Source organism: Zootoca vivipara, chromosome 16 (assembly GCF_965207765.1).
Source record: "Zootoca vivipara chromosome 16, rZooViv2.hap1.1, whole genome shotgun sequence".
NCBI lineage: Eukaryota > Metazoa > Chordata > Lepidosauria > Squamata > Lacertidae > Zootoca > Zootoca vivipara.
The window spans coordinates 357,489-371,337 of NC_142599.1; the positions used below are offsets into that span (position 1 = coordinate 357,489).

The 13,849-nt window shown below is 51.6% G+C and overlaps 1 protein-coding gene across 1 annotated transcript in view; it reads left to right on the forward strand.

The window, feature by feature from the left end:
* SEZ6L (seizure related 6 homolog like) overlaps positions 1-13,849 on the forward strand; it is a 125,206-nt gene that overhangs the window by 66,899 nt on the left and 44,458 nt on the right. Inside the window, exon 3 of the mRNA XM_035099185.3 lies at positions 502-635. Coding sequence (XP_034955076.1) covers positions 502-635 — 134 coding nt within the window. The remainder of the gene's footprint in view (positions 1-501; positions 636-13,849) is intronic.

Sequence of the window (13,849 nt, forward strand, 5' to 3'; positions counted from 1 at the left end):
CTCTGCCTGAGACCCTTGAGGGCCACTCACTGCCAGTCAGCATCAGCCAGGGATGGGGAATCTGTAGACCTCCAGGTGCTGGTTTCTGGGCTGGCCTGGGCTGTAGTCTGTCCCACAACATGGAAGGGACCCAAGCAAACCACGGCCTCTTTCTCCTTCTCTGCCCTGCCATCCCCAATGGGCTCCTCCCCACCACTAAACACTCCTTTACTTTGGGCATTTAAGTGGCCCAACCTAGAGCGGTCTGGCTCTTAGAGGGGAGGGGAATGACAAGGCCTCCAACCCATCCCCCCCCAGCACATTATGCTTTTACTTAATTTTTTAGTAAGAATTGGAAAGTTTCTATGGAGGGCATTAGCCCTGACAACAATTGACAACAAACAAATGAATCTTTTAAGGGGAATTAGTGCCTGGTTGGTTATAGCCTAGACATGAGTGGACATTTGGTTATGGATTTTATGGGACAGGTCAGTCTATGATTAACATGGAGTTTCCTTCCAGTTCTCTGCGGCGTGAATTTTTACGAGCCAGAAGGATACATTGACTCAACCGACTACCCACCTCTGCCGTGGAACCGTTTCCTGGAATGCACCTACAATGTGACTGTCTACACTGGATACGGGGTGGAGCTGCAGGTAGGCATGCAAGAAGTGGCCCAGGTGGTGGGTGGGAGTGTGCTAACACAGACCCAAATGTCAAAGCTGGTCTGCACTTCGTTTGAGCTGGAGCCCTTAAGTCCTGCTTTCTGCGTAAGCTCTGAACCATGCAAAGCAGCAATGCTTAAGCAGAGTGCCTCTGATCATGTGCAGAGTGCCTTTCCTTCGTCACCCCCATTGTTGAAATTAATGTTATTTGGAAAACTATCATGTAAAACTAAACAGTGTACATACATACGTAGGTAGTAGAAAATACCCGCTGTGCCTGGTTAGTAGGGGCAGTTGGAGCAAATGCACAGAATAATTGCAGGAGGGGAGCCTGGCCGAGTGGTACAGCACCTGCTTAGAGTGCAGAAGGTCCCAGATTCAATCCCCAACATCTTCAAGTAGGAATGCCCTTCTGCCAGACCGGAACCCTGGAGAGTGGCTGCAAGTCAGTGTGGGCAATACTGAGCTACATGGAACACAGGACACTGCCATGTACTGAGTGCGACCCTTGGTGCATCTTGCTCTGTCTCGTCCTCATGGACTGACAGGGTCTCTTCAGGGTTTCAGGCAGGGAGTGTCTCCCAGCGTTCTCTGAAGATGCTGCTGCCATTGGGGACTGGACTGGTTTTATCATTTCATTTTTGCTTCATAAAAATTGTACACTGCTGGGTTGCTTTAAAAAGGCAGTTTACAAAAAAGATAGCAATCAAATGATTCCTAAGAAGAATTAATAACAACAATGTAAGACTTGCATCAGTGTTCTAAATGTCTGGGTAGGCTTGTCTAAACAAAAATGCTCTTAGCAGGCATTGAAAGAGTGCTGTGAATGATCAGGGAAGTCCAGAGGGAAGTTGTTGCCACACTAAAATATTAAATTCATACAGATGTAAAACAGGGATTGTGCAGCCTTTGTAACAGCGCTACTTCTGCTGTTTGAAGCATTCAAATGGGCATGGTACATGGGGTGAGGTGATCTCGCAGGTAAACTGGTCCCAAGTTCTTAAGGGCTTTATATATTAATGGCAGACCCTCCAAGTGTCCCTATTTTCCAGGGACAGTCCCAGATTTACAGAAGCCGTCCCAGTTTCTGATTTGATCCTGGAGGCATCTGAAGGCAGCCCTGTATAGTTTTTTATGTTGGAAGCTGCCCAGAGTGGCTGGGCCTCCCAGTCAGATGGGAGGGGTATAAAAAAAAGTTATTACAGACTAGGACAGCCCTATTTTCATCAGACAAATGTTGGAGGACATGTAATGGTAACACCCTGAACTTGGCCTGGAGCAGATGGGCAACCAGCACAGATCTCTGAGCACAGAGGTTCTGCAATTCTGTTACCCTACAAAGGGGGTCTGGAAATACGCCAGCCCTCTCTAGCCAAATAAAGACAGCAGCGCCGTGGAAAGAGTTCATATTCATTTCAGCCTGCAGCTGCAGCAAAAATAAACGAGATGTACTCTATGACAGAGGGTGTGAACATTGGTGTGTGTGTGCTGTAGGTTCTGACACACTTCTGGTCCATGACATCCACCTGGGTCCCAGGTCATGACATCCATGTATCAATTCCACAAACTTCCCGGGTGCCCTCAGGACTGGCAGATGAGGGATTCTATGGAAGGCAGCTGGAAGGACTTATGTAACAACCTCAGGGGTGGACTCTGTGTCAGCATTTGCTCTGGGGACAGGACAGCACCAGGAGAGGGACACCAGAGCTGGGCATGGAGGCAGGAGCCCTAGCGAATGAGGCTGTGTGTGTGTGTGTGTGTGTGTGTGTGTGTGTGTGTGTGTGTGTGTGTGTGCAGTGGATTGCACAGCCAGAGCAAAGCAACATCTGGTGGAGTTTAGTGGTGAGAGTTCCCCAGCGATTACAGGGGTCACCCTTATTGTATCCCTCCAGCTTAAGGATAAAAAGAAAGGAAGGAATGGAAAGTACTAAGCTGATCCCAGCAGAGGCGGGCAAGATAAATTTGCTTCCATGAGGTAGGCAGGTGGCCGGTGTCAGAGGGAGTCAGGGCTGTGGCTCTCTCAAAGGGGCCCCCACCTGACCCCGACCCCACATCTATCTCACTTTGGCAGAAGCAAACACTCAAGGCAAGAGACATTTGCAAAATGCAAACCGGGTTTCTTTGATTTCTTTCACACCATCATGAGCGACAGCATCACAAAGAGTATCCCTTGGGCTGAGCTGGACCGACCACTAGGAAAGGGGTGGGAAATAAAAATAAAAATAAAATGCCAATAAAATCATGCCGTTAAACAAATCTATGGTGTGATTCTGGCCGCCAATCTCAAAAGGGATTTTGCAGAGTTGGAAAAGGCTCAGAAGAGAAAGGGGCACCAAGCGATCCAGGGGGCTCAGTGACTGCCCTATGAGGAATGCTTGCAGCGTTTGGGACTCTTAGCGAAAAGGGGAGATAGAGACATGAGAGATACTCTGATTCTTTGTAGTAAATCAACAGCAGGGGGTTGGGGCTAGATGACCTTTGAGGTTCCTTCTAATTTTGTGACTTGTTGGATTTGAAAAGGTTTGCAAGCTAAGTGGTGAACCCAGAACTGGGGGAGCAAGTTGTGCAGGAGACCTTCCTGGTGGGTTGTGTCTGTCCCTCTTAGGTATTATTACTCAGACATTTTCAAGGCCCTGTGCTTTGCAGCCCCCTTTCCCAAATCCCCATACTATCTGCAAATGGCCATGTTGCAAAACAATTTGAGCTGGGAAAGTATCAGCCACACATTTTTGTAAGCCATTTCCATGCTTTTGAATAACTCCATTTCATTGGGAGATGAGTTTCTGGTCTGGAGTAGCCAATTATTCAGAGCAAAAAGGGATTTCAAGCAGGCTGTCTGACCCCTCCTCTCACCTCTCTCTTACAAAAGGGAGGCTCCATCTCAGGGGAGTTAAAATTGCTGTACATTCTGCCTTTTATCTTCTTAGTTACAGACTAACCCGAAACACCTTGAGCTTCAGAGAGACCCTTCAGAGGGATGAGGAGCTGGGTTCTCACCAGTATTAAACTGTGTGTGTGTGTTTATGGGGCAAGAAAGTGCCATCTCTCGGGGATGCTGGGGAGCTCACCTCTGTTATGATGCTCATAGTGGATAGTTTAGCAAATATGTTGGCCGAGTTGTGGGAAAGGGGGGTTCCAGACCAAGGAGTGGTTAGGAGAGTGACCGAGAGCAAAAGGAGACAATGCAAAGCTCCAGGGAAGCAGCATTTGAAGTATACTCACCTCACCTCCAAAGGGGTCTTGGAGGAATCCACATTTTGCAACATTATGCTATGAGAGGGTGTCACAGTGGCCGGAGTGGACTACTTCAGAGTAACGACGCTACGCAGCTCTGCATTTTATTCTTTTATTGGTGCTGCGTATTTACAGTGCTCAAGTCATTGCTATTTACACGGAGTGATGTTGTCAGTCGGTTTCAGAACCTCCTAATGGCTTTTGGCGCGTCTTTCTCCAACACAAAAGCTTTGGCAGACCCATCCTCTTTCCCCTCCTCTTTCTGCGTAATTCCGGAGTTGGGGGGATGGGTCTCCCGCCCTTATTCGCCCCTTCCTGTCCCACCTGGGACCCTGGCTCCTCTACCTTGCCTGAGCCTCGGACACGACTTCCTGCTTCCCCACTGGAATCGGAACTCTCTCTGCTTCCCCCTGTGCTCGGGGATTGGCTTGAACTTAGGAGGGGAGGGACTTCGCGATATCCCCTGTCCCTCACATCCACCCCCCTCCCAAGCTCTCCTTCACCCCTCCCCAGGTCCCCCCCAGGTGTCGGTGACGACTGGAAGCCTAAGAACTCAGTGCTTTCCGAGCCCGTTGGCGTGAACACCTCCCCCCAGTCCTGCAAGCCCCCCCCTTCCGCCTGGGAGGACGGGAATCCCAAAAAGTCTGTGGCGTCAGAGCTGGTGGGGGTAAAAATGTTCTGCCAATCTGCTCCTTCCTCTGACTGGGTGGATCTCGGTGACACCCATACCTCATCCTCTGGTTCCTCAAACTCCGCTTCCCAGCGCCATGGTGAACTGCTCTCCCGTGCTTCCTCCCCCTCCCCCTCCCTTTCCATGTGCCAGGGCTTGGGTCTATGGGGGAAAAGGGCGTGAAATTCTTCTACCAGGAATTCCTCCTGTATCTGAGTGGCTGGGACCCATTCATTCTGGGACGGTGGAGCATCCTCCCATGCCATGAGGTACTCCAGGCCCCCCACCCCCCACCTTGAATCCAGGATGGCTGTGGCCTCATTGAGTTGCTCCCTGCCTTCCCTCTCCCCCCCTCCCTCAGGGGTTTGTTCGCTGTCTCGGAGCCTGCTGCTTTCCCTGTACGGTGACAGCAGCGATCTATGAAACACTGGGTGCACCCTCATGTCCTCTGGCAGTGCCAGCCTGTATGCCACCGGGTTGACCTGTTGCGTGACCGTGAAGGGGCCCAACCTTCTGGGCGCCAGCTTTTTGCATCGCCCTCTGATGGGAAGGCCCTCCGAGGACAACCAAACTTTGTCCCCCACCCTAATGACCTCCCCCGGTCGCCTGTGGCGATCTGCCCCCCTCTTGTACGCTTCCTTGGCTCTCTCCAAGTGTTCTCTGAGCTGCTGGTGCACCGTCTCCAGTTCCTCTGCCCAATCCTCAGCCTGTGGGCCCTCCTCCTCCTCCTCCCCCTCCCTCTCAGGGAAAGATCTGAGGTCACGCCCGTAATTGGCCTTAAAGGGCGACACCCCTGTGGAGACGTGCACCGCATTGTTGTAGGCAAATTCTGCCAGTGGCAGGCGATCCACCCAGTCCGTTTGCCTCTGGCTGACGTAGCATCTCAGGTACTGCTGCAGAATGGCGTTGACCCTCTCCGCCTGTCCATTGGTCTGCGGGTGTCTAGCCGTCGACAAGCTGACCTCCACCTGCAGGAGGTTCATGAGCCGCCGCCAGAACCTGGAAACAAATTGGCGGCCACGATCCGAAATAACCCTTAAGGGTAATCCATGCAGTCTGAATACGTGATCCACAAACAGTTTGGCTGTCTCTTCTGCCGAGACCGCCCTGGCACACGGTATAAAGTGGCACATTTTGGACATGAGGTCCACCACCACCAACACTGCGGTCTTGCCCCTGGAAGAAGGCAGATCTGTGATGAAGTCCATGGACACCACTTCCCACGGCCTGTGTGGCGTGGCTAAGGGCTCCAGCAATCCCGGTGGCGCTGCTCTGACCACCTTTGCCCGCTGGCAGGTGTCACAGCCCCGTACATAGTCTCGAACATCTTCCCGCACCCCTGGCCACCAGAAGTGTCTCATGACTAGGTGAGTGGTTTTGTCCCTCCCAAAATGACCCGCCGTTGGGTTGTCGTGCATCTGCTTGAGGACCGTACGTCTAAGCTGGGTGGTGGGCAGGTACAGTGCACCCTTGTAGAAAAGCAGCCCCCTGCGTTCTGCAAAGTCTTTTGCCTGCTCCCCCCCCCTTCTCAGTTCTCTGCAGATGCGGTTGGCAAATTCATCTGCTGCCGTCAGTGCTGTGAGTTCTGCCTCGCTCACCACTGCTGCTCCGCAGGACCATGCTGACGGGGGGAAAATGTGCCTGGGTGCCGGTGGCGCCTCCTCCTCCATGTATTCTGGCTTGCGGGAGAGGGCATCCGCCCTGACATTCTGCTCTCCCGGGATGTAGTGTATGGAGAAGTTGAAGTTCGAGAAGAACTCTGCCCACCGTATCTGCCGCTGGTTGAGCACCCTGGCAGTTCTCCAGAACTCCAGGTTCTTGTGGTCTGTGCACACCTGGATGGGGTGCTTGGCGCCCACCAGGAAGTGTCTCCAGTGCTGGAACGCAGCGTGGATCGCCAGAAGTTCCCGATCAAACACTGTGTAGTTTCGCTCTGGCTGAGTCAATTTCCTGGAGAAGAAGGCACAGGGTCTCCACTCTCGGTTGGCGTCCAGTTGCAACAAAATGGCGCCCACAGCTTTATCAGAAGCATCTGTCTCCACGCGCAGGGGCGCGTCCTGAACCATGTGGAACAGGTTCTGGTCTGAGGCGAACACCCTCTTGAGGCTTTCGAACGCTGCTTGCGCCTCTGGTGTCCACCTGAACTTCTGCTTGCCTCTCAGGCAGTCAGTGATGGGAGCCGTAACGCGAGAGAAGTTCTTGATGAACTTCCTGTAGAAGTTGGCGAAGCCTAGTAGGCGTTGGGCATCTTTGCGAGTCCTGGGGCTGTGCCAGTCCAGGATGGCCTGCACCTTGTCCTTGTCCATCGCCAGCCCCTTGTCTGACAGCTTGTAGCCCAGGAAGTCCACCTCCTTGGTGTGAAACTTGCACTTCTCCAGCTTCACATACAGGTGGTTCTCCTTCAGGCGCTGCAACACCTCCCTGACATCTTTCACGTGCTGCACTGGGTCGTTGGAGTAAATAAGGATGTCATCCAGGAAGACCAAGCATTTCCTGAAGAGGAGGGACCCCAGGACGTGGTGCATGAAGGCCTGGAAGCATGCTGAGCCCCCTTGCAACCCGAAGGGCATCACCAGATATTCAAAAGAGCCCAGAGGCGTGAACATCGTGGTTTTCCATTCATCGCCTTCCCGGATCCTGATCAAGTTGTACGCCCCCCTCAGGTCTAGCTTGGTGAAAATCTTGCCCCTGCGTGCCGCTGTCAGGAGATCATCCACTCTGGGCATGGGGAAAGCCACTGGCTCTGTCACTGAATTCAGCCGTCTAAAATCCACCACAAGACGGCGCTGTTGCGTGTCTTTCTTGTCCACCCAGAAGACTGGGCTGCCCCCTGCTGCCTTGCTTTCTCTGATGAACCCCCGCTTGAGGTTCTTGTCGATGAAAGCGCGCAGATCCTCCAGTTCCTGGTCTGACATGGCGTACAGCTTGGCTGGGGGTATAGTTGCCCCTGGCACCAGGTTGATCTGGCAGTCAAAAGGCCTGTGTGGGGGTAGGTGGTCGGACTCCGCTTCGCTGAAGACCTCCTGCAGGTCCCAGTACGGCTTGGGTATCGCTTCACCCCCTTTGACGTGCATGGTGGCCACCGTGGCTATCGGAGGCCCCTCCCCTGGTTGGTGCTGCATGCAATGTTCCAGGCAAAAGTCCAATCCAAAAGTGATGCATCTCTGGTGCCAACTTATGGAGGGGTCATGGCGCGCCAGCCAGCTCATGCCCAAAACGATGGGGGGGTCTGAGATGGTGGTGACGTTGAATGCCAGTGTCTCTGAGTGCCTTCCAACCGTCATTCTCATGGGGGGGGGTTGATGCGTGATGGCCCCTCCCAGCAGCTCTCTGCCGTCAATGGTTGCCACGTGCAGAGGAAAATCCAGCTGCAGAAGCTGGATCTGGTGCTCTTCTGCAAAGTTTCTCGAGAAGAAGTTCGCTGACGCCCCACTGTCAATTAGGGCGAGGACTGTCAGGGGATAGCCATTTGGAAGCGTGAGCGTCACTTCTAGAACCACTCCTGCTCTGGGAGGGGTGGGCTGGCTCTGCTCCTCTCTGTGCGGGTGGGTGGGCTGGGGCTGTTGTCTGCTGACTGTGCCTGGCTGCCGCCCCTTGTCTCCTGCAGCCAGGCTTTCCCGTTTCCCTGCTGTGGTGCTGCGTCAGTGGGGGAGGGCACAACCGTTCCCGCCTTTCCTTGCCACTCCCTGCGATGTGGGCAGTCTCTGACGAGATGCTGGGGGGAGTTGCAGAGAAAGCAATTCCCACCCCTTCCCTCCTTGCGTCTTGGCGCCGCTGGGGTTTGAAAAGCCCGCGCGCGCGCGCTATCAATCTGCATGGGTTCCTGGTCCTGACTGGCCCCAGGCGTGGCTTGAAAGGGTTGTTGGGGGAGTGGCTTCTCCTGCGACCGTGGGAACCAAGCCCGCTTTGCGCGCGTTGCTTGCTTGTCGCTCCACCGGGATTCCTGTCTCACCCCCACCGCCAGAGCCGCTTTGCTCAGCTGATCCATATTACTGGGCTTTGGACCTCTCGAGAGCTCATCCTTCACCTCCTCATGCAACCCCAAGTAGAACGCCGCTTGCATTGGGGGGGACTCAAGTTCCCACCCCAATCTGTGCACCAGCATGGTGAATTTCGCCCAATACGCGCGAACTGTCATATTTCCTTGGCGTAAATTATGAAGTTCCTCCTTAGTCTGATCCATATGACTATCGGACGAATACATCGTTTTCAAACCTTCTAGAAATAGTTTGACATTCTTCATGCAAGGATTCCTTGTTGCAATTAACGGTCTTAGCCACTCCCTGGCTGCCCCGGTAAGGTGCTCCACAATAAACGCTACCCTGTGCTCATCATCAGGGAACTCATCGTGGTGCAGCTCAAGAGCATACACAATCTCAGTCTCAAAGCCCTGAAATTCCCTCGGGTCTCCATTGAACTTGCTGACTAGGGTCCCGGCTCTCCTTCCTGGCAGCACTTGGACTTGGGGTGCCCCTCCCGCCTTGTTTTTCTCTGCATCCAGCTTGTTTTGGAGGTCTACCGCCACCGCCCTTAATTGCTGCTCTTTTTCCTGAAGCGCTCTCACCTGTTCCGCAAGTTGTAGCCGGTCGTCCTGGACCTTCTTAGTCTCCTCTTTAGCTGCCTTCAATTCCCCCTGCGCCTGCAGCGACAGCTGCTGCAGTTCTTGCTGGGCTTGCTCCGCGATCTGCCGCCATTTCTCCGCCTCTGACACGCTCATCCCGGCAACTCCAAAGTAGCCCAAAAAGGATTAGGAGGTTGCTGTCACAGTGGCCGGAGTGGACTACTTCAGAGTAACGACGCTACGCAGCTCTGCATTTTATTCTTTTATTGGTGCTGCGTATTTACAGTGCTCAAGTCATTGCTATTTACACGGAGTGATGTTGTCAGTCGGTTTCAGAACCTCCTAATGGCTTTTGGCGCGTCTTTCTCCAACACAAAAGCTTTGGCAGACCCATCCTCTTTCCCCTCCTCTTTCTGCGTAATTCCGGAGTTGGGGGGATGGGTCTCCCGCCCTTATTCGCCCCTTCCTGTCCCACCTGGGACCCTGGCTCCTCTACCTTGCCTGAGCCTCGGACACGACTTCCTGCTTCCCCACTGGAATCGGAACTCTCTCTGCTTCCCCCTGTGCTCGGGGATTGGCTTGAACTTAGGAGGGGAGGGACTTCGCGATATCCCCTGTCCCTCACAGAGGGCAAAGTAGATTCAGAAATAGTTCAGAAAAGGGCCTTCCAAATTATCAAGGGGGTGGAACAAGTTCCCTATGAGGAAAGGTTGTCACGTTTGGGCTGTTTCAGTTTAGCATAAGGTGGCCATGATGGATAATATTCTTCAAGGTGTGGGGAAAGAGGACAGGCTCCCTCTTGCCTGTGGAAACACACAAGTAGTCCACACATCGAGATCCTTCCGATCCCAACAGGTGGAAGGAATCTTAGAGGCCCTGCGGCGGAAGGTCTCAGCGTAGCCTATGGCAGCTTGAGCACTCGCCAGTGTGAAGGCCTTATGCACCAAGGATGAATAAATCCAGAGGTGCAGACTTCCGGAGTCTTGAATTAAATCCCTTACTGTATTGGTTGAGACTTTAATGTCCTTGACCGGTACTCCATCGATGCATTCTAAAGGCAAAGCATACGTTGCCCTGTGGGTATTGGCCCTACGTAGCCATGCCCACCTGGGAAGGCCCAAAGCCCCTTCCCCGTGACCCCAGTACAAGCCAAGGGCCAAGTCACTCTCATACTCAGAAGACATACCAGAAGAGAAGATAGTCACCTTCCCAACGCCTTTTGGCCTTGTTTTTGGAGTGACTGCCTTTTCGGCGTTTGCCTCTGGAAGAAGATCCTCCTCAGATGAATGGATGTTGAATACCTCCCTTGGCGGGGGGAAGGCAACCTGCAAGGAAGCAGAAGCAGAAGCGTGCAAGGAGCTTTGCCGAGAAAAAGACTCCCCCCCCCGCTGCCCACCCTGAATGCTTGAGCTCCCAGGCCCCGGGGGTGCAGACTGCGAACGAGGGAGGCTTGGCTGGAAGGCACGCTGCAGCGAGGCATCCGAGCCCTTCTGGGACTAGCCGGGACCAAGATCCTGGACTGCCTGAACTGAGAAAATAAAGCAGCAGATGCATCTAAATTCTTGCTCCCCATGAACCTCATGAACCGTGGAATATGTGGAAGGGCCCAGCTGTGGTGTAGGCTGCCTTCCAAACTGCTGAGCCAGGGAATCAAGTTCCGTGTTAAACCAGGCCAAGGCCAAAGGATCCGTTCCAATGTCAGATCGTTTGGCAATGGTGGGAGGGGGGTCTTGGATAGTGAGGGTTGGTGGAAAAATGGACGTGTTCCAGTTGTAAAAGGATGTCCCTGTTTTCTTTTCCCAAGAGCTGGAGAAGCCAGGCAATGTGTCACAAAGGACATTCTGCCTTCTCTTGCTCCAAACCAAACTGTCACTGTTTTCTTTTCTTTCTGTTCTGTTCCATCGCTGCCCCTTCCCTTTTTTAAAAAAATCCCCTGCAGTTTCCAGGAGGCTTAAGAAGAGAGGTCCAGAGGGAGCATCCTGCATTTCTGCAGGGCTGCTCAGCTGCTAACAAATGGCTCTGCTTTGACATCACCTCACAAATTGTCTGGGGAAAGCTGCCAGTTTCTGGCTTGCTTCTTGGCAGAAGGATGGCTTTGAGCTGACTTCCCAGTCACTGTGGATCTGTCCACAAGTCTTGGATTTGCTGCAGGCTGACAAGGCAGCCTCATCTCCTGGCCTTGCTCATGTCACATCTCATCACCTGGCAACCGGGAGACACACGCACACACAAACACACAGTTGTGTGCCTGTGGGCGCACTCCAGACTACACCTCTGCAGGACAAGTTAAGCTGGCCAGTTAAGCTGGTGACTGGCTGGCCATGCAAGCAGTAGAAACCCAGGGACAAAACAGCATAAAGGATGTCCAGCGCGCGCCCAAGGTGTTTCTCTCTCCCTCTTTTCTTCTTTTCGGGTTCCTGTTATACATCTCTTCCTAACATGATGGTTGGCTTGCTTCTTTCCTAGTGGGGAGTCCCCAGCACTGCTTGGGAATTTTTAGAAAACAACAAATAGGGTGATTTTTAAATGGATAATGTAATTTGTGAGTTTAGACCCATCACATCAAAAAGCAGGTGAAATCATGCCAAAGTCATGTTTTGATTTGCCATTTCAAATCAGAATGGTGCTCAGCATCCAAACATTGGTTAAGTCCCCCAGCCTGCCTCCTGAACCCCATGCTGAGTTGGGTGCTGGTATCTTGAGAGATGGGCAAAGTCTTGTTTCTGTCTCGATTCAAAATGGCAGTTGGCATCTAAACATCAGCAACAACTGGTGCCCTCACCTCAGGAATCCTTGCGAGGCAGCGGAGCCTGTAGAGGACAGATGGACACAGAAGCCCTTTCCAAAATACTGTATATAGGAGGTTTTAGAAATTCCTATAAACTGCTCTTCATCCACAAATAGATTTTCAGGGTGGTATACAAATGAACTTCAAAATTCCAAAAACCAATTATACCATGAAATTAAAAGGAATCAGACACATTCAATCAGCTAAAACAATACCATGATTACAACTGCCCAGGCAAATAGAAAGGCAGCGTGTTGATGAAGGGGCTGAACTAATTGACCCTTTGCCAACGTCCCTGTGGAGGGCATCCCAAAGTTGGGAATGTCACTGCAAAAAAGATCCCCTCACTCTTTTGTACATAAAATCAAAGGGTTGGAAGGGACCCTGAGGATCATCTAGTCCAACCCCCTGCAATGCAGGAATATGCAGCTGCCCTTTACAGGAACAGAACCTGCAACCTCAGCATTCTCAGCACCACACTCTAAACAACTGAAATATGCAGCTGATCTGCTTTTCCCCAAGGAGAAACACAAAGAAGGAGCCATTACGATTGTACGGAACAGGCAGATTGATTCAAGAAGAGGGTGTTGATTCACGTATTTGGGCCCTGGGCTGTTACTTGTTTAGCACTTTCAAATATAATCATCAGCCCTTTGAACTGTGCTTGGAAGTGAACCAGGAGCCCCTGTAGCTCCTTAGAATGAAAGTCACATGGGACCCTTTGGGGAATCCTACTAAAATTCTGGCAGATGGGTTTTGTAGCAGTTGAAGCTTCTGGACTGTTCTCAAGGGCAGCCTCATACAGAATGCATTATAACCGTGGTTCCCAAACTTTCTCAGAACACCACCCCCTTGGTTCCATGAACCCATCCCAGGACCCTCCACCCTGCCCTATAAAAATACTATTCAGAATAGAAGTTTGCATGAGCCATTAAGAAAGGTCAGAACAAAATTACATTCAAAACAATTGAACATTTGTTCAAAATCCAATAAAAACTATTTAGTTTAATTAATTCATTGAAAACAATGAACTTGATCTGATGATACAAGCCCACATGGGGAGGGGGAACTGTGGGTAAAAACATGTGCCTTAGCGAAACCTCATATTAAAGAAAATTGCTTTGTGTATACCTTGTGACAAATGTGTATACTAGAGGAAATGCACACACAAACGCCTATCGATTGTCAGGTGGAGAAACTGAGAGGAACAAATTCACTCATCCCCGGTTATTAAGCTGTTTGTTTAAAGGTTTATAGCCTATTATTCAATGATAGTTACTTACAAGTGGATGTTGTAAAAACAGATAAATCAATAAAAACAAGCAGCAAACCCATCAAGATATGGACAGAGATCGCACAGAAGGCAAAGGTAAAGGACCCCTGACAGTTAAGTCCAGTCGCAAATGACTCTGGAGTTGCGGTGCTCATCTCACTTTACTGGCCAAGGGAGCCGACATTTGTCTGCAGACAGTTTTTCCGGGTCATGTGGCAAGCATGACTAAGCAGCACACGGAAACGCCGTTTACCTTCCCGCTGGAGACTTTGCACTTTGCACTATCTACTTGCACTTTGGCATGCTTTTGAACTGCTAGGTTGGCAGGAGCTGGGACCGGGCAATGGGAGCTCACCTCGTCGCAGAGATTCGAACCACCAACCTTCCGACCAGCAAGCCCTAGGCTCAGTGGTTTAGACTACAGCACCACCCACGTCCCTACACAATTCAGATATGAAGGACAACTTTTCTAAAGTTTAGCATCCATTTAGTGGACCCATCGTAGTAAAGGAATGAGATTGGCAGCTGTCGTCTCCTCATGGATTGCTTTGGGAAAACATTCTAAGAGAATATGTTTATGAAGGACAATTGTATGGAATTAAATGTCATCAATGTTTTTTTGAATACTGTACTCCTGCTGGCTCCTCTCTCCTTGTGTCTGTCCATTCCATGCCTTTCC